The sequence below is a fragment of the Chiloscyllium punctatum genome, chromosome 7, assembly GCF_047496795.1.
Source record: "Chiloscyllium punctatum isolate Juve2018m chromosome 7, sChiPun1.3, whole genome shotgun sequence".
In the NCBI taxonomy this organism is placed as follows: domain Eukaryota; kingdom Metazoa; phylum Chordata; class Chondrichthyes; order Orectolobiformes; family Hemiscylliidae; genus Chiloscyllium; species Chiloscyllium punctatum.
In genome coordinates this window covers 66,501,751-66,521,619 of record NC_092745.1, presented here as the reverse complement: position 1 = coordinate 66,521,619, position 19,869 = coordinate 66,501,751, and the positions used below count along the sequence as shown (strand labels likewise).

Sequence of the window (19,869 nt, the reverse complement as noted above, 5' to 3'; positions counted from 1 at the left end):
AACCTGCTGAAGTAAGAATTTAATATGCTGACACAGAGAATAGAAGGAGTACATTGGATGAAATAGAGACTGTCGTGCAGTTTATAGAATAAGTCACAATAGTCACCAATGGTCAATGGAAGTTAAATCTTCCATGTTACATAGGGATAGGGAAACTGTATGAGGTGCAGGGGTTAGCTCATTAATTAAGATGGCTATTACAGTTTAGAGAGGGCAGAACTACGGAAAAGCTATCAGTGAGGAATCTATTGTTAGAACTATGGAATAAGTGAGGAAATAAAACTGTAAAGAGAGTGATACGAAGTCTCGAGACATCAACAATACAGTGTAATAATTATTTGGCCAAATCAGATGATTGGATGAACATTGTGTGATCAGCATAGGTTCCTATGAAGTGCTGATGCACAGATATGCATGGAATTTACCCAGGAAGTTTAAACTCTCACCGGGCTAATTCACTGGTGACACTGTGTGTAACTGTCTCTGACCTGGTGCTTAGGAGGATGACTTGAGTCAGACTGGGGGACTTAATCCATGAAATGTAACATAAATGCATGCCTAGCGTAAGCCATGTAACTCAGCTAAGCAACACAATTGACTAGTTGCCAATCCACAATTCATTCCAACTGCTCAACTAACCTGCCTGAGCAGCTAACCATTTCGCCGACTTGAAATACACAACTAGCTAACACCACTGTCCCGTGCTGCCCCCATGATCTGACTTGCCCAAGATAACCCTTGATCCAAATACACTCCTAAATCAAGCAGACTGTCTTCCAACCATTCAACTGATAAAAGAGGGAGTGGTATGGCATTGTTAGTCAAGGACAATATTACGGTTGCAGAATGAACATTTGAGGATTCATCTACTGAGGTAGTATGGCTGAGGTTAGAAACAAGAAAGGAGAGGTCACCATATTGGGAGTTTTCTATAGGCCTCTGAATCGTTCCAGAGATGTAGAGGAAAGAATAGCAAAGATGATTCTCAGCAGGAGTGAGACTGACAGGGTGGTCGTTCTGGGGTCTTTAATTTTCCAAATATTGACTGGAAATACTGTAGTTCAAATACTTTAGATGGGTCAGTTTTTGTCCAATGTGTGCAAGAGGGTTACCTGACACAGTATGTAGACAGGCCAACAAGGGGTGAGGCCACACTAGATTTGGTACTGGGTAATGAACCCAGCCAGGTGTTAGATTTGGAGGTAGGTGAGCACTTTGGTGATAGTGCCCATAATTCAGTTATGTTTACTTTAGCAATGGAAACGGATAGGTATATAATGCAAGGCAAGAGTTATAGCTGGGGGAAAGGTAATTACGATGCGATTAGGCAAGATTTAAGATGCATAGGATTGGGAAGGAAACTGCTGGGGATGGGCACAACTAAAATGTGGAGCTTATTCAAGGACCAGCTACTGCGGGTGCTTGATAAGTATGTACCGTTCGGGCAGGGAGGAAGTTGTCGAGCGTGGGAGCCATGGTTTACTAAAGGAGTTGAATCTCTTGTCAAGAGGAAGAAGGCTTATGTCAGGATGAGATGTGAAGGCTCAGTTTGGGCACTTGAGAGTTACAAGTTAGCCAGGAAAGACCTAAAAAGAGAGCTATGAAGAGCCAGGAGGAGATATGAGAAGTCGTTGGTGGATAGGATCAAGGAAAACCCTAAGGCTTTTTATTGGTATATCAGGAATAAAATAATAACTATAGTAAGATTAGGGCCAATCAAGGACAGTAGTGGAAGATGTGCATGGAGACAGAAGAGATAGGGGAAGTGCTAAATGAATATTTTTCATCAGTATTCACACAAGAAAAAGACAATGTTGTCGAGGAGAATACTAAGATACAGGCTACAAGGAGGAGGTGTTAACAATTCTGGAAAGTTTGAAAATAGACAAGTCCCCTGGGCCGGACGTGATTTATCCTACGATACTCCAGTAAGCCAGGGAGAAGATTGCTGAGCCTCTGGCTTTGATCTTTACGTTGTCATTGTCTACAGGAAGAGGGCCAGAAGACTGGAGGATAACAAATGTTGTTCACTTGTTCAAGAAGGGGAATAGAGACACCCTGGTAATTATAGACCAGTGGGCCTTACTTTGATTGTAGGTAAAGTGTTAGAAAAGGTTATAAGAGATAGGATTTATAATCATCTAGAAAGGAATAGGTTGATTAGGGATGGTCAATACCATTTTGAGAAGGGTAGGTTATGCCTCACAAACCTTATTGAGTTCTTTGAGAATGTGATCAAACAGGTAGATGAGGATAAAGTAGTTGATGTGGTATATATGGATTTCAGTAAGGTGTTTGATAAGGTTCCTCACGATAGGCTATTGTACAAAATAGAGGTGCATGGGATTGAGGCTGATTTAGCGGTTTGACTCAGAAATTGACTAGCTGAAAGAAGACAGAGAGTGTTGGTTGATAGGAAATGTTCATCCTGGAGTTTAGTTACTTGTGCACCACGAGGATCTGTTTTGGGTCCACTGTTCTTTGTCATTTTTATAAATGACCTGAATGAGAGCTTAGAAGGATGGGTCAATAAATTTGCAGATGACATTAAGGTGGTAGAGTTGTAGATAGTGCCAAAGGATGTTGTAGGTTATAGAGGGACATAGATAAGCTGCAGAGCTGGATTGAGAGGCGGCAAGTGGAGTTTAATGTGGAAAGGTGTGAGGTGATTCACTTTGAAAGGAGTAACAGGAATGCAGAGTACTGGGCTAATGGTAAGATTCTTGGTAGATGAGCAGAGAGATCTCAGTGCCACTCAGGTTGATAGAGTTGTTAAGAAGACATACAATGTGTTAACATTTATTAGTAGAGGGATTGAGTTTCAGAACCATGAGGTCATGCTGCATCTGTACAAAACTCTGGTGCAGCTGCACTTGGAGTGTTGCGCACAGTTCTGGTCACCGCATTATAGGGAGGATATGGAAGCTTTGGAAAGGGTTCAGTGGAGATTTACTAGGATGTTGCCTGGTACGGAAGGAAGGTCTTATGAGGAAAGGCTGAGGGACTTGAGGCTGTTTTCGTTCGAGACAAGAAGGCTGAAAAGTTACTTAATTGAGACATACAAGATAATCAGAGGGTTAGATAGGGTGGACAGTGAGAACTTTTTTCCTCAGATGGTGATGACTAGCATGAGGGGACATAGCTTTAAATTTATGGATGGTAGATATAGGATTGATGTCAGAGATAATTTCCTTACTCAGAGAGTAATAGTGGCATGGAACACACTGCCTGCAACAGTAGTAGACTCACAAATTTAAGGGTATTTAAATGGTCATTGGATAGACATATGGACGATAATGGAATAGTGTAGGTTAAATTGATTCCATGGGTTGGCGCAACATAGAGGGTTGAAGGACCTGAAGTGTGTTGTGGTGTTCTATGTTCTAACTTTGCACAAACCAACTACCCACATTATCCATCTGCCCACCCGTTCTCTGAATCACTTGGCCATTTATTCATTCATAAAGCGACTTGGATCTTTGAAAGTTTGGTACACATGGTAGCTCCTATAAACTGTTCTTCCCCCAGCTCTACTGGACTTATTCTGGAGACACTGCACTGTCCATTTCTGCTGCAGCTGGCATTGGAAAATTCCAGCAGAAACAAAGTGTTTTGTTGGCTTTGAAAAAGCTTCCCAGGCAGCAGCATTGTCGCTTACTGCAAAATCTCCGTCATTACCTCAAAGATTAGTGAGGCTTATAGAAAAGACAACATTACTTGCGAATTGTTATACTCTATGCCCTGACTGAAGAAGGCAATGGGGGATATTTTCATAACTTGACCTGTCAGAAAGATTGTGAATTTCTTCAGGGCATTAAGGATCATTTTCGGGAGCTCCATATTCTAGAACTAACAAGTGAGAATGCTTTACTTGTCTTAATAACTAATAAGAAGATCAATTTAATTAATAGTCCATCAAAAAGGAAGCACTTATCTAAATGATTGTAATATGATCAAATTCAATGCTGGGTCTGAAAACAAGTTAGCACAATTGCCCCAAGGTTCTGGATTTTGATAAGGCTAACCTTAAGTGATGAAACTGAGACAACAGCAAATTTTGCAAAATAATTTAGAAAGGAAGTGCTATTAAGTTTAATTGCAATATAAAAGTTAAGAAATTAATAAAGCTAAGTGCATGTTTTTGTATTCTGTTTGTACATTTCAAATATAGACTGTGATCGTCCACCGAGAATAACAAATGGAGACATAGAGGAGTTGGCTAGAGCATTGTATCAGCATGGTGAAACCGTGACATATCGGTGTCAGAATTCATTCGTTTTGGATGGACCAAATCAAGTTAGATGTTCAAGTGGGAAGTGGTCAGCCATTCCACGCTGTATCTGTAAGTTATTTCTCAGTATTTATTACAGGACCCAATCATGAAATGAGACTTTTCAGATACTTGTAAATAATTAATTGCCTTCAAATGGTTTTCCTGGATTTAAAAAAAAATATCCTCAGGTTGTACATATCACCGGCTAATCCAGCAATAATCGTCCATCCTTAATTTGGTGCAATTAACAGTAGCCATTGCTGTGTGGTCTGGAATCACATTTCTGCCAGACCAGGTAAGGATTTCATATCTCAGTGAACCAGCTGGGTTTTACTACAAAATCAACAGTGGTTGCACAGTTGTTCAATATACTAGTGATTTATTTATCTCACCATCTGCTGCGATTGGATTCTAAAAATGTCCTAGAAAAGTCATCTAAGGGTCCAGTGACATTACCTCGACACTGCTGCCTCCCCCTTATCATGTTGAACAATATGAAAGAACTTGGAAAATGATTGATCAGACAGCCTTTGAATAGTGAATTAAGATGGCTGTTTCTTTTCCTGGTTAGAAGGCTTTTGTTCAAAGGGCCTATTCTGAGGATGTGATTTCACTGGCACAGAATCAATTCCAACTTGAGGTTGCATCTGCTGCCATGGACTTCTTTGACATTGATCTGCATTTCTGAACTGTTGCCTTCACATAAGAATGGCAGCTACTAATGCAGCTCTACCTTGGCCTCCTGATAAGGAAAACTGAAGGTTAAATCTAAAGATTTTGGCAAAGTGACAGTTTCACTGAGTTTCATGGTCTATTTTCCCTCTGCAAGGATCAGGAGCATTTTCTCATAGGTTCTCACCAAACTCAACTCATTATTTGTGCTACTGTGGTAGCGCCCCTTTCTCTTCTGATTCTAGCCCCATCCTACACCCACCATATCCAAAATAACCTTGCATTGCTGGGATATCCCAGAATGAATGACATCCATGGCTCCATCTACAAAAGGCCATTGTGTACCCAGACAAGCAGTATCAGTTTGGAACTGCCCCACACAAATCTTCATGCTTGTTCCTGACAAGGCAGAGAACAGAAAATGCTGAAGAAACTTGGCAGGTTAGGCAGCATCAGTGGAGACAGAAGCAGAATTAGCATTTCAAGTGCAAGTTTAAGTTTTTCTTCAGGTTTGATTTGATCTTCTTGTGCCATTCTGCCACCATCTCTGCTGGGTAGTCCTGCCAGTGGGAAAAGACATACCTAGAGATGGTGACAATGGTGTCTGGGACATTGCTTGTGAGGTACAATTCTGGATTTCTCTAATGCAGTCAATACCTCTCCCAATTTTGGCCCAAGCCTCCAGATGAATTTGCAAGTCCGACAAGGCTAGGTTTGCATTGTCAATTCCAGTGTCTAGGACAAAGCTGGCTTGATCCATCCAATCTACCGTGTCTGGAGTCATGTGTAGTCCAAACCAGTTAAAGAACAAAGAACAAATGACAGCACAGCACAGGAACAGGCCCTTTAGCTCACCAAACCTGTGTTGACACATGACGCCTTTCTCAACTAAAAAACCTTTTGCCACTATGAAGTCCATATCCCTCTATTCCCTGCCTATTCATGTATCTGTCAAGATGCCTGTTAAACATTGTTATTGTATCCACCTCCACCACCTCCTCTAGCAGCGCATTCCAGGCACTTACCACTTTCTATGGTAAAAAAATACTCGCCTCAAATATCTTCCTAAAACTTGCCTCCTTTTATTTTAAGAAGAAAGTGAGGACTACAGATGCTGGAGATCAGAGCTGAAAATGTGTTGCTGGAAAAGCGCAGCAGGTCAGGCGTTTCTCCTGCTCCTTGGATGCTGCCTGACCTGCTGCGCTTTTCCAGCAACACATTTTCAGCTCCTTTTATTTTAAACCTATATCCCCTGGTAATTGAAGTTTCTACCTTAGGGAAAGAAATGCCTTCAACTGTCCATTCTATTCATCTCTTTCATAAATTTCTATCTAGTCACCACTTGTCCTTCAACATTCAACTGAAAACAAACCAAAATTGTCTAATCTCCTCATAGCTATCACCCTCTACATCAGACAATATCCTGGTAAAGTGTTTCTGTACCCTCTCCAAAGCTTCCAGATTCTTTGGGTAATGTGACAATCAGAACTGTACAGAATATGGCAAATGTGGCCTATCTGAAGTCCTTTACAATTGCAACGTGACTTGCCAATTTTTATACTCTATGCCCTAACTGATGAAGGCAAACATGCCATATTGCCATCTTGACCACCCTATACACTTGTGATGCCACTTTCAGGGAACTGTGGACTTTTCTAGATGCCTCTGTGAGGTGATGTTACTGGGTTCTGCCATTTATTGTTAAGGCCAGCTGATTTCCTTCCCTAAAGAGATAATAGTGAACCAGATAGTTACAAGGTCACCATTAAACAATGTATTAGACAGATTTTTTTTTAAGTGAAATCTACTTTAAACATCTGCTCTGGTAAGATTCAAACATGCCCTGGGTTCTGGATTACTCGTCCAGCAACAGTATCATGCCCCCATTGCCTTCCCCCTTTATCAATGTCTTCTCATGCTCATTATCTGTATTTGGATGAGCAGAGAGTGTGGAGGATCCTGCACCCTCCAAAAGTTCAGCATTGGCAAGTCCCGATCGCCAACATTTATTCCTGCTCACTTGTGCTGTTTAGCCCACTATGGTGACAATTGTACTGTCCGGTGACTCTTCATCAGAGCTATGAGTAGCTAGAAAAACAAAGTATGTGGATATGATCATCTGCTGAGAGCATTAATCCCCTTCCTGCTCCCTGCTTAAGCAGCAGCTTCTCCTTATGTTGACTCTATTCATTCTCCCTGAACTGCTGCAGGCTTAGGTGGATAAAAACTATTTCACCTATGACTGGGAGCTAATGGTCTGTGTACAGCCCAATTTAAATTATTTTTTTCTGGAAAATTATTATTTTGTAGCTACTGAAATATGCCATCATTAACTCAATGATGTTTTTCTCTGATTTAGCTCCATGTAGCATGTCAGGGGAGGATCTTGAAGCTAATGTTGTCCTCCTAGATTGGTCATTGTCGAAAACAGTATATCTGAAACATGGAGACCGTGTAAAATTTAATTGTCCCAGTGGTTTGCATATTCAAGGTCCTGCAGAACGATTTTGCAGAAATGGAAAAATAGAAATTCCCAAATGCCTCAATGGTAGGTAAAACCAAATAATCCAGTAACATCATTGGTCTGTTTTGCTGTTTGATTGCATGTTTGCTGTTGTTAATTTGTTAATTTAACAAAAGAATTTACTGTAGTTCCTGTATGAAACATTGTAAATTATAGAAGATTCATTTCTTTATGGAAAATTAGTTTCATGTGTATTAGTTAATATAAGAATAACAGAACTGAAATTTCTCAAAAAGTTGGGACTGTTGATTTCATAATATGGCAAAGTTTAAAAATTATTCTGTAATGCCAATAGACAACTCAATGTTTTAGTATAACCTAAATCTGTTCCAAACTCCAGCCAATTGCAAAACAATAGCCTTCCAATGAGCACAGCAAACCAATGGATGCTCCAAGAACTCAGCTGAATAGACAAACACAACACTTGCCTATTATAAAAGAGCAACAAATTATCCACTGATCAATATGTCAAGTAATCATACTAACTGGTAAAAAGTTCCAGAATAAGGGCTTTCCACACCCTTTCTTCATCACCATCCCACCCCAAACTGGTAATTAATGAATTTGGATTAATGAGGAATTGGAATGCTGCTCGTCTTCTGAGGTTAGGGCATCATAGCTGTATGCATAATATGCTAAAAGTCTGCGGAGTGAGATCAAGTATGTATTCATATATGTGCCATTGTACATGTGTCACCTGTGCAATATTTTGGATGCTGTCAGTACCAATGCAGCAACATGATCCAATTTAATATTAGTCATTTATAACCAAGAAGTGAGTGGTGTATTATTTTAATTTATGATTATATGTGGTCTGCAATTGCATGTATCAGATAATCAGATGACTGTACTGGAATTTACTTTGGCGGCTGACAGATTTAACTTGGAGGTGGCAGGAATATTCCTACTCCTTCTAGCTTCACAGTTTTCTCTGCATTTTTAAAAAATCTGCACTTTGATTGCTGCAAGCCATTTAAAGGCCTTTAGTAAGAATATTTTTAAATGCTGCATTCGGGATCAACCGCATGTTCATTTAGTTACCAAACTGATGTAAAACTCTATTAGCATATTGAAGGGGTTTCATGCCTGAAGTAGGATTACCAAGGACCTTGTGGAATGCCCAAAGCAATATAGTACAGGACACATTTCTGACAATATTTCCTGATGTTTTCTACTTTGCACCACTATAGACTGAACCATTACTGGGCTTTGAGTCTCTGGTTAAAAGTTCTAATTTAATAATATATTTATTATACAAGAGCTTTAGTGACATTAGTTATGATTGCAGTAGTATTTATAAGAAAAAGTGTGAATTAATTTAATCGGATTTTGTGCATATTTCACGTTTTGTACTCTGGATCAGAACCAATGATTATTTAGTCTCCTTTCCATGTTCTCTAAACCTGCCTTACAACCTTCTCTCTTATTGGCATGTTTTCTTTCAGATCTCCCATCTCAGATACTTCCCCAGCCCCCAGGGTACATTCTAAATCTACATTATGCCTGAACCTTGCTAATCTCAGGTGGTTAGTGCCTAATTTCTAGAATTACCCACCAATTGCCTTCTCTCATCGCTCCCCTCCTCAAAACCACTCCTTAAAATCAGTCTTTTAAATTTGACTTTCACTTTGATTTTTCCCAATCATTTTTCATGTGGTTCAGGCACTAACTTGACCCAATAACATTTCTGTGAAGTATGTAGGAATGTTTGGCTATGTTAATGACACTGTGCAAATGCTAATTGTTGCACATCCTTAAAAAAATTCAATTGTGAACCAATTCTCATTTCTTCCCTTTCTTTCAGCTTTTATCATGTCCACCCTCCTCCCATTCCACTTACTGTCCTTTCAAGTCTGGCAGGAGACACACCATTGTTCTACCATTCTCACATTCTGATTACTTAATCTGAATATCAACATCTTTTCTTAATCAGCACACCGTACCAACTATGCCACGCCCCTCTCCCCCCATCAAACTATTGCATAAATGCTGCCCCTTTGACTCTTCTCCAGATCTGAAGAGAAATGTGATCTACACTTGAAACATAGTTTACCCTCTCTCCATGACCTACTGACCTACTATTTGACCTACTGTGTTCTCCTCCATTAGATAACACAATGGAAGCAGATCAATTGCATCCAGTCATGCTAGATGTTATCGAAGTAATGACAGAGAGAAAGCAATTACAGAGGCACCATTACATGTATATAAAATTCATTCAAAAAACAAATACTGCCAGACAGCTAGGTGGATACCTATATGTAATAACGGCATTATAGTCCAGGTAATTATTGATAAATTAGTTCAAAGGCGTAATACAAAATCTAGAATGAATTTCAATAAACCAACCTTGCTAAGCCTTTTGAAAAGTAAAGTCTGAGGCCTGATCTAATGGAGGTCTTTAAAGATTATGGGTTTAATAGGATGGAAGAATTACTTCCTCTTGCGAGCTCAGCCACAAGATGGTCATGAATGTGGAATGTTCGAATGTGGAACATATTCCATATGGAGTGATTGAGATAATAGCACTGATGTACTTAGGAGGAAGGTAGAAAAGTACATGAGGGGAAAACCAATAAAGGGCTCTGTAGCTGGCCTGAGATAAATTAGGGAAAGAGGCATAAACACAGGCAGGAATCTTTTTGGCCTATCTCTGTTTGGTAACTCTGTTATAATGCTATATAATGTGTAAAATTCTCAAACCTGGCCTTTAATTTGGACTTAACCAGCTGCCTAATTGCAATATTGAACACATACTGAGAAGCAAATCCTCACTAAAATCAATATGTCATTAAATAGAACGTAGAACCTTACAGTGCAGTACAGGTCCTTTGTTCCTTGATGTTGCACTGACCTGTGGAACTAATCTGAAGCTTATCCATCCTGCACTATTCCATTCTCATCCATATACTTATCCAATGACAGTTTAATGCCCTTAAAGTTGGCATGTCTACTACTGTTGCAGGCAATGCATTCCATGCCCCTACTACTCTGAGTAAAGAAATTGCCTCTGATATCTGACCTATATCTATCAACCCTCAATTTAAAGCTATGTCCCCTTGTGCTAGCCATCACCATCCGAGGAAAAAGGCTCTCACTGTCCAACCTATCTAACCCCCTGATTATCTTATATGTTTCATTAAGTTGCCTCTCAACCTTCTTCTCTCTAACGAAAACAGCCTCAAGTCCCTTAGCCTTTCTTTGTAAGACCTTCCCTCCGTACCAGGCAACATCATAGTAAATCTCCTCTGAACCCTTTCCAAAACTTCCACATCCTTCCTATTATGCAGTGACCAGAACTGTACGCAATAAATAGAAATAACAATTCGTCTTAGGGTTCATTTGTAACTCTTATTATATGGACCATTGTGTTTTCACGTTACATGAACATTACAGTGTGAAATATTTCATGATAGAACTTTCAAAATTGTCTTTTTTTCAGAAATGAGCTCCTTTTCATGTTTATAACTTTTCACATATCAACTGTAAAACTAAATGTTTGCTGTCTTTTTCTGCAGAGAATACTTTCTGCTCAACATATCAATATCTTGAATGTCCAAGCTGTTCAGGAGCTGAAATTTGTGTACAATATCATATTCAAAAAGTAATACCTTCACAGGCAGGTAAGATAATTCCCAGTGAACTGCTTGGAATAATTAAGGCGTTCAGCATAAATATATGATTAATAGTATGATGGAGCTCTGTCAACCAGTTTCATTTGGAGTAGTCTGGCTGCATTTCATAGACAGCATGGCAATAACCCTCACCTGCAATCCAACAACTGAAGACATTCACTTCTGAAAAAGAAAAGCAGTGTACTTTAATGATCAACTTTTTTTTCTTTTCAGGTGCTGCCAGAGCTACTAAGTTCCTCCAACACTTTCAGTTCTTAGTTCAGATTTCAAACATCCAGTCTGGTTTGGTTTTGTGTAACTGAGGATACTTTTTATCTTAACATTCAATTGTTAAAATTTACATTAAACCATCTGTCTCTGGTCATATACAAAGCAGATAATAAATATTATCCAAATCTAAAACTTCTACAAATCTGCAATCTGCAATTCTGCATTTCATTTGACTCATTGCAGGAATGCTCTCTTTGATCTAAAGAGATTATTTACTTCTATCTTTGTCAGTATAATAAGAGTTGTGAATATAGCTTCCACGTATTGTCATACACTCCTAGTGGAAGCACATCTTAATTTCCACCAACTAGCTGAGCAGCAGCATAAACTTTTTGACCTTTCTTTCTCGTTCTTCCTTTTGAAAGTCAGTCCACTATTCTAGGTGAATTTTATGAGCAGTTGAACAGCTTTTCTGTTTCCGTACATAAACTTATTTCGAATCAGAGAAAATGTAGGAGCCATAGCAGGCCTTTGATCCCTTGAGCTTACTCAGCTATTTAATTAGGGCATCACGAATGTGAACCCCAACTTCATTTAGTGTCATAGAGATCTACAGCACAGGAAAAGGCCCTTTGGCCCATCGAGACTGTACAGGTCAAAAATAACTACCTAACCATTCTAATCCCAAATTCCAGCACTTGGCCCACAGCCTTATATGCCTTGGCATTGCAAGTGTAAATCTAAATACTTCTTAAATATCATGAAAGTGTCCACCAGCCTAAGAAGCAGCGAGTTCCAAATTCCCACCATCCTCTGGGGGAAAAAGCTTTTGCTCATATCTCATCTAAACCTCCTGCCACTTATCTTAAATCTATGCCTCCAGTCACTGACCCATCCATCAAGGGGAAAAGCTTTTTACAATCTCAAACTCCTCTGCTGTAAGGAAAAGAACTCCATGCAATCTCTCTTCGTAACTGAAACTCTCCAGCCAAGACAACACCCTGGTAAATCCGCTCTGCACCATCTTCAGTGCTATCACATCCTTCCTACAATGTGGATTCCAGAACTACACACAATACTCTAGCTGTGGCCTAGCATATGTAGTCCCAGCATAACCATCTGCTCTTAAACTCTGCTTCAACTAATAAAGGAGAGTCTACCATATTGTTTCTTAATCACTTTATCCACCTTTCCTGAACCTTCAAGGGACTAGTGTAGACATGCACCAAGTTCTCTCTGATTCTCAGTGCTTCCTATGGTCTTAACCTAACATCTAAGCTGGAGAAATTGTTAGCATGACAATTATCAGAGTGAATAATCAAGCATGGGGTAACTGAACACCTTGAAAGTTTCAATTAATCAGGGAAAGTTTCAACTACCTGGTAGTTCATCCTGATAAACCTCAAGTATTCTTTCAATGAGATGACAAAAGAGTGGACAGGGAAATTGCTATGGATGTTGGTTATATCAAGTGCCTTCTTTAAAGTCCCACATGAGAGACTGTTAACTAAGGTAGAAGGCCATGGAATTGAGGGCAAGTTACTGACATGGCTGGGAAATTGATTGAGTGCCAGGCAACGGGAAGTAAGAGTAATGGCTAAGTCCTCTGATTGGCAGGACGTGCTTAGTGTTGCCCCCACACATCTGTGTTGGAGCCGAAATTATTGTTACTTATTAACAATTTGGATAATGTCATAGAAAATTGTACATCCCAAATTTGACAGCATTATAGGCAGCAGAGATGATTGCATAAAATTGCTAAGGGATATTGATAAACTAAGTGAATGGGCAAAAAGAAGTGTGTCAGCTGGAGTACAATGTAAGCAAGCGTGGAATGCCCAAGTGACCTGTAGGTTCAGGTGCATGTATCTTTAAAATGTCATAATTAGCTGCAGAAAATAGTCAGAAAAGCTAATAGAATGCTGATCTTTATATCTAGAGGACTGGAGTGCAAGAATGCAGACATTATACTGCAGTTATACAAAACTCTAGTAAGACTAGGAGTACTGTGACATCCCACCTGAGGAAGGATATGTTGACCTTGGAGGGGATACAATATTTGTTTACAAGAAATATTGTTAAAATAAGCTTAAGGCGTGAACTGATCAAAGTCTTCAAGATATTAACAGGAAAAGACAGCCTAGAAGAAGGTACATCATTTCCACTGGTGAGAGATTCTAAAACTAGAGGGCACAGTCTGAGAATTAGGACAAGACTGTTCAGGAGAGATGTTAGGAAGTACTATTACACATACATGTAGTTGATGTTTGGAACCCTCTACCACAAATAGCAGTGGATGCTCGACCAGTTGTTAATTCTAAAATGTGAGATAGATAAATTTCTGTTAAGCAGAAAAGTATTAAGGGATTCTGGCAACAGGCATGTACAGCAGAACTTCAATTATCCGAACGAGACAGGCGGGGAGTATTTTGTTTGGATAATTGATCTTTCAGATAACCGGAAACAAGCGGTAATTTATAAGTCCCGGTTATCAAACATTTCTCGGTTATCCCGCAATGCACGCCATAATGCCGTTTAACTGATAACTGAATGCTGAGTTGCCTAATGCCGTTTTTACAGGACTTTGCGATCTTGTTTGGATAATCCGAAATTCAGATAATTGACATTGGGATAATCGAGGTTCTATTGTAGATATAAAGTCAGGCCACAAATCAGCAGTGATTTCATTGCACGGTGGAACAGGTTTGAAGAACTGAATGGCCTACTCCGGCTCCATTTCCTTGCCTTGGTTGTCCAACCCAAGTGCATCACTTAACTCTTTTTACTACTTATCAGCCCATCTGACCAGCACCCTCTTGTAATCTCATGCCATCCTCGTTAATACTTACCAATTTTTGTATCATCTGCAAATTTACTGATCAACTCTCCTACATTCAAGTCTAAATCATTTACATAAAGCACAAACAGCAATGGCCGCACAACACTTACTCCTGTGGGACTCCATTGGACAGAAAAACCCTGAATCATCCCTCTTGGCTCCCTGACACTCAGTTAATTATGGATCCAATTTGCCAGAGTTCCTTGGATCCCATGGGCTCTTACCTTCACTTTCAGTCTTCCATCTGGGACTTTGTTCAAAGCCTGACAGAAGTCCATGTAGACTAACATTGCCTTCATCTTTATGCCTGGTTACCTCTTCAAAATGTTCAATCAATTTGGTCAAATATGTTAGGCTTATGTTAGGACAAAATGTGAAAACTCAGTTAGGGTGCTTGAGGGTTACAAGGAAGTCAGGAAAGACCTAAAAAGAGAGCTCAGAAGAGCCAGGAGGAGACATGAGAAGTTGTTGGCGGATAGGATCAGGGTTAACCCTAAGGCTTTCCATAGGTAGGTCAGGAATAAAAGAATGACGAGAGTTAAATTAGGGCCAATCAAGGATAATAGTGGGAAGTTGTGTGTGGAGTCAGAGGGGATAGGGGAAGCACTAAATAAATATTTTTCGACAGTGTTCACTATAGAAAATGAAAATGTTGGCGAGGATGATACAGAGATACTTGCATCTAGAGTAGAATAAATTGAGGTTCACAAGGAAGAGGTATTAGAAATACTGCAGAGTGTGAAAATAGACAAGTCCCCTGGGCCAGATGAGAACTATCCTAGGATCCTCTGGGAAGCAAGGGAAGAGATTGCCGAGCCTTGGGCATTGATCTTCAAATCATCATTGTCTAAAGGAATAGTGCCTGAGGACTGGTGGATAGCAAATGTGGTTCCCTTGTTCAAAAAGGGTAGTAGAGACAACCCTGGTAATTACAGACCAGTGAGTCTCACTTCAGTTGTTGGTAAAGTTTTGGAAAAGGTTATAAGAGATAGGATTTATAACCATCTAGAAAAGAATAATCTGATCAGGGACAGTCAGCACGGTTTTGTGAAGGGTAGGTCATGCCTAATGAATCTTATTGAGTTTTTTGACAAAGTGACCAAACAGGTAGATGAGAGTAAACTGGTTGATGTGGTGTATATGGATTTCAGCAAAGTGTTCGATAAGGTTCCCCACAGTAGACTATTATACAAAATGGGGAGGAATGGGATTGTGGGAAACATAGAGTTTGGATCAGTAATTGGCTTGCTGAAAGAAAACAGAGGGTTGTAGTTGATGGAACATGTTCATTTTGGTGTCCAGTTACTAGTGGCGTACCGCAAGGGTCGGTGTTGGGTCCACTGCTGTTCGTCATTTTTATAAATGACCTGGTTGAGGGCTTAGAATGGTGGATTAGTAAATTTGAGGATGACACTAAGGTCGGTGGAGCTGTGGATAGTGACGAAGGATGTAGTAGGTTGCAGAGAAACATAGATAGGATGCAGAGCTTAGCTGAGAGGTGGCAAATGGAGTTTAATGTGGACAAGTGTGAGGCGATACACTTTGGACGCAGTAATCGGAATGCAAAGTATGGGGCTAGTGGTAAGATTCTTGGGAGTGCAGATGAGCAGAGAGATCTCAGTGTCCAGGTACACAGATCCCTGAAAGTTGTCACCCAGATTGACAGGGTTGTTAAGAAAGCATACAGTGTCTTGGCCTTTATTAATAGAAGGATTGAGTTCCGGAACCAGGAGGTTATGCTGCAGCTGTACAAAGCTCTGGTACGGCCACACTTGGAGTATTATGTACAGTTCTGGTCACCTCATTATAAGAAGGATGTGGAAGCTTTGGAAAGGGTGCAGAGGAGATTTACTAGGATGTTGCCTGGTATGGAAGGAATGTCTTATGAGGAAAGGCTGAGAGCCTTGAGGCTGTTCTCGTTAGAGAGAAGAAGGTTGAGAGGTGACTTAATTGAGACATACAAGATAATCAGAGGGTTAGATAGGGTGGACAGGGAGAGCCTTTTTCCAAGTATGGGGATGGCAAACACGAGGGGACACAACTTTAAAGTGAGGGGAGATAGGTATAAGACAGATGTCAGATGTAGTTTCTTTACTCAGAGAGTAGTAAGGGTATGGAATGCTTTGCCTGCAACGGTAGTAGATTCACCAAGTTTAAGTGCATTTAAGTCGTCATTGGACAGGCATATGGACGAACATGGAATAGTGTAGGTGGGATGGGCTTCAGATAGTATGACAGGGCGGCACAACATCGAGGGCCGGAGGGCCTGTACTGCGCTGTAATGTTCTATGAATCTATGAATCTATGAAAAATATGACCTCCTTCCAATAAAACCATGCTGACTGTTCTCAATTAATCCCTGCCTCTCCAAATGCAGATTAATTCTGTTCCTCAGAATTGTTTCAGGAGGTGACTTATTGATTTTTAAACCTACCAGGCCACTTGGAATCTCCTCTCTCTCAATGCTAATTTCTTTAACTGTACCACAGATCTTCTCCTTGATTTCCATTTTCACAACATCCCTGTCACTTGTGAACACTACTGCAAAGTATTATTTAGAACCTTACTCACACCTTTTGGCTTCACGCACAAATTACCATTGTGGACCTTAATGGGTCCTATTGTTTTCCCCATTGTCCTTTTGCCCTTAATTTATCTGCAAAACAAATTTAGGATTTTCCTTTATTTCACCTGTCAGTGTCCTTTCATGTCCTCTCTTAGCTCTCCTATTCAAGTTCCCTCTTGCAAATTCTATACTCCACTAGGGCTTTGCTATTTTGAGTCCTCAGCACCTGTCTTAAGCCTCCTTTGTTTTCCCTCAATCTAATATTGCATATTCCTCAATATCCAGGATTCTTAGAAAAAAATGGTCCCACCTTTTTTTGTTGTGAAACATGTTGACTATGTACTCTCCATATTTCCTTCTTGAATGCATCATGCAGTTCTAAGGCAAGTCCGCTGCCAGTCTGCTCTGGTCAAATCAGACCTAATCTTATTAAAATCAGCATTCCCTCAGTTTAGAACTTTGATTTCAGGCCCATTCTAGTCCTTTTTCTAAAACAATCTTGAATCTAACAGAGTGAAAATCACTGTCTGCAAAATGCTTGCCTTTTACACCAAACATTTATCTACTTGAAAGTTCCATTGTTCCCAACCTTCTCAAAGGAATGTCTTCCCCCAGACTTCCAACAGCTTTTATGCTAAATGGTTTTTCCAGATTCTGGACCTGAATAGCCTGTTTTTGCTCTTGTTTTTGCTTCTCACCACCAGAAGAAATAGTATTCACCCAATTAAATGCTTTCAGTGTTTTCAAACACATTAGCATTGCCTATTCATCACATTGAGCATTGCTAGCCAAGGCCACCACTTTACTGGCCAAATTTCAAGAAGGTGGTAATGGGCTGCCTTCTTGAATACAAGTGAATAGTCTATTGGGTAGAGGACAATTAGGAGCCAACTACATGCAACTCTAGAGTCAGAAACAAGCTAATCTGGGTAAGGACAGCATTCCTACTTCACTCAAAAGGCATCAATGAAATCAGTTGGAATATTACACAATGCAGTCACCAAAGATCCTTAGACAGCACCTTCCAAACCCAGAGTCACTTCCACCTAGAAGGACAAGGGCAGCAGTTACTTGGGAACACCACCACCTGCAAGTTCCCCTCCAAGCCACTCACTGCCCTGACTTGGAAATATATCAACATTCCTTCACAGTTGTTGGGTCAAAATTCTGGAATTCTCTCCCTACCGGCATTCTGGGTCAACCCACAGCAAGTAGACTGCAGTGATTCAAGAAGGCAGCTCACCACTACCTTCTCACGGGCAAATAGGGATGGACTATCAATGCTGGCTGCCCAGCGACGCCCAAGTCCCACAAATGGATTTTTAAAATGTTATTTCAGGATCACCAATAATATAAGAACTTTAGAATATAAGAACTAGAAGCAGGTGTAGGCCATTGGCCTTTCAAGCCTTTTTTGCCGTTCAGTAAGATTATGGCTGATCTTTTTGTGGCCTCAGCTCCACTTACCCGCCCTCTCACCGTAAATCATAATTCCTTTATTGCTCAAAAAAAATCTAGCTTTAAAAACATTTAGTGAAGTAACGTTGACTACTTCACTTGGCAGGGAATTCCACAGATCCACAACCCTTTGGGTGAAGAAGTTCCTTCTCAATTCAGTCCTCAATCTGCTCCCCCTAATCTTGATGCAATGCCCTCTTGACTTAGCTTCACTGTCAGTGGAAACATCCTCTCTACTACCATCTTATCTATTCCTTTCATAATTTTGTGTGTTTCTATAATATCCCCTCTCATTCTTCTGAAGTCCAATAAATATAATCCCATTCTACTCAGTCTCTCCTCAAGCCAGCCCCCTCAACTCCAGAATCAATCTAGTGAACCTCCTCTGCACCCCCTCCAGTGCCAGTACATCCTTACTCAAGTAAGGAGGCCAAAACTGCACACAGTACTCCAGATGTGACCTCACCAGTTCTCTATACATTTACAACATTAACTCCCCACTTTTAAAGTTAATTCCTTTAGCAATGGAGGATACAATTCCATTTGCCTTCCTAATTACTTGTTGTACCTGCAGACCAACCCTCTGTGATTCATGCACAAGTACACCCAGGTCCCTCTGCATAGCGGCATGCTGCAACTTTTTACCATTCAAGTAATAATCCTTTTTACTGTTACTCCTACCAAAATGTATGACTTCACATTTATTAACATTGTGCTCACATTTATTAACATCTGCTAGACATTTGCCCACTCACTTCTATGTTCACTTCTATGTTGCCCACTATCTATGTTCCTCTGCAAAGTTTCACAGTCCTCTACACATTTTGCTCGGCCACTCATCTTAGTGTCATCTGCAAACTTTGACACACTATACGTGGTCCCCAACTCCAAATCATCTATGTAAATTGTGAATAATTGCAGGCCCAACACTGATCCCTGAGGTACAACACTAGTTACTGACTGCCAACCAGAATAGCATTCATGTAACCCTAATCTTTGCTTCCTGTTAGTCAACCAATCCTCTATCCGTGCTAAAATTTTACCCCTAGTGCCATGCATTCTTATCTTACACACAGCCTCTTGTGCAGCAACTTGTCAAATGCCTTTTGGAAATCTAGGCACACCACATTCACTGGGTCTCTATTGTCCACCGTGCTCATGATGTCTTCATAGAATTCCAAAAGATTAATTAAGCATGACCTCACCTTCATGAACCCATGCTGCATCAGCCCAAAAGGAGAGTTTCTATCTGCATGCCTTGCTATTTCTGACTTGATAATGAACTCAAGCATCTTCCCCTCTACAGAAGTCAAGCTAACCAGTCTATAATACCTATCTTTTGTCTGCTGCTCTTTTTAAACAGTGGCATCGCATTTGCTGTTTTCCAATCTGCTGGAACAGCCCCAGAGTCCAGCGAATTTTGGAAAGTTACCACAAGTGCACTTGCTATTTCTTCTGCCATCTCTTTTAGTACCCTTGGGATGCATTCCATTAGGGCCAAGACACTTGTCTATCCTTAGCTTCATTAGCTTGCCCAAAACTATTCTTCCATGATAATAATTGACCATGTCTGGCTTTTCATTCCATAGGTTACTTGATTTATTGAATTTAACTTTTCCAGTTGCCAGGATGGCACTGAACCTCATACCAGTGGATTGGGGGATCATGAGTCTGATTCCTCATGCAGCAATA

The 19,869-nt window shown here is 40.3% G+C and overlaps 1 protein-coding gene across 1 annotated transcript in view; it reads left to right on the top strand.

Moving 5' to 3' along the window:
* Window positions 1–19,869, top strand: part of LOC140479763 (complement factor H-like) — a 92,787-nt gene that overhangs the window by 62,896 nt on the left and 10,022 nt on the right. The window contains exons 12-14 of the mRNA XM_072573899.1: window positions 4,172–4,342; window positions 7,305–7,493; window positions 10,988–11,092. Of these exons, the coding sequence (XP_072430000.1) occupies window positions 4,172–4,342; window positions 7,305–7,493; window positions 10,988–11,092 (465 nt within the window). The remainder of the gene's footprint in view (window positions 1–4,171; window positions 4,343–7,304; window positions 7,494–10,987; window positions 11,093–19,869) is intronic.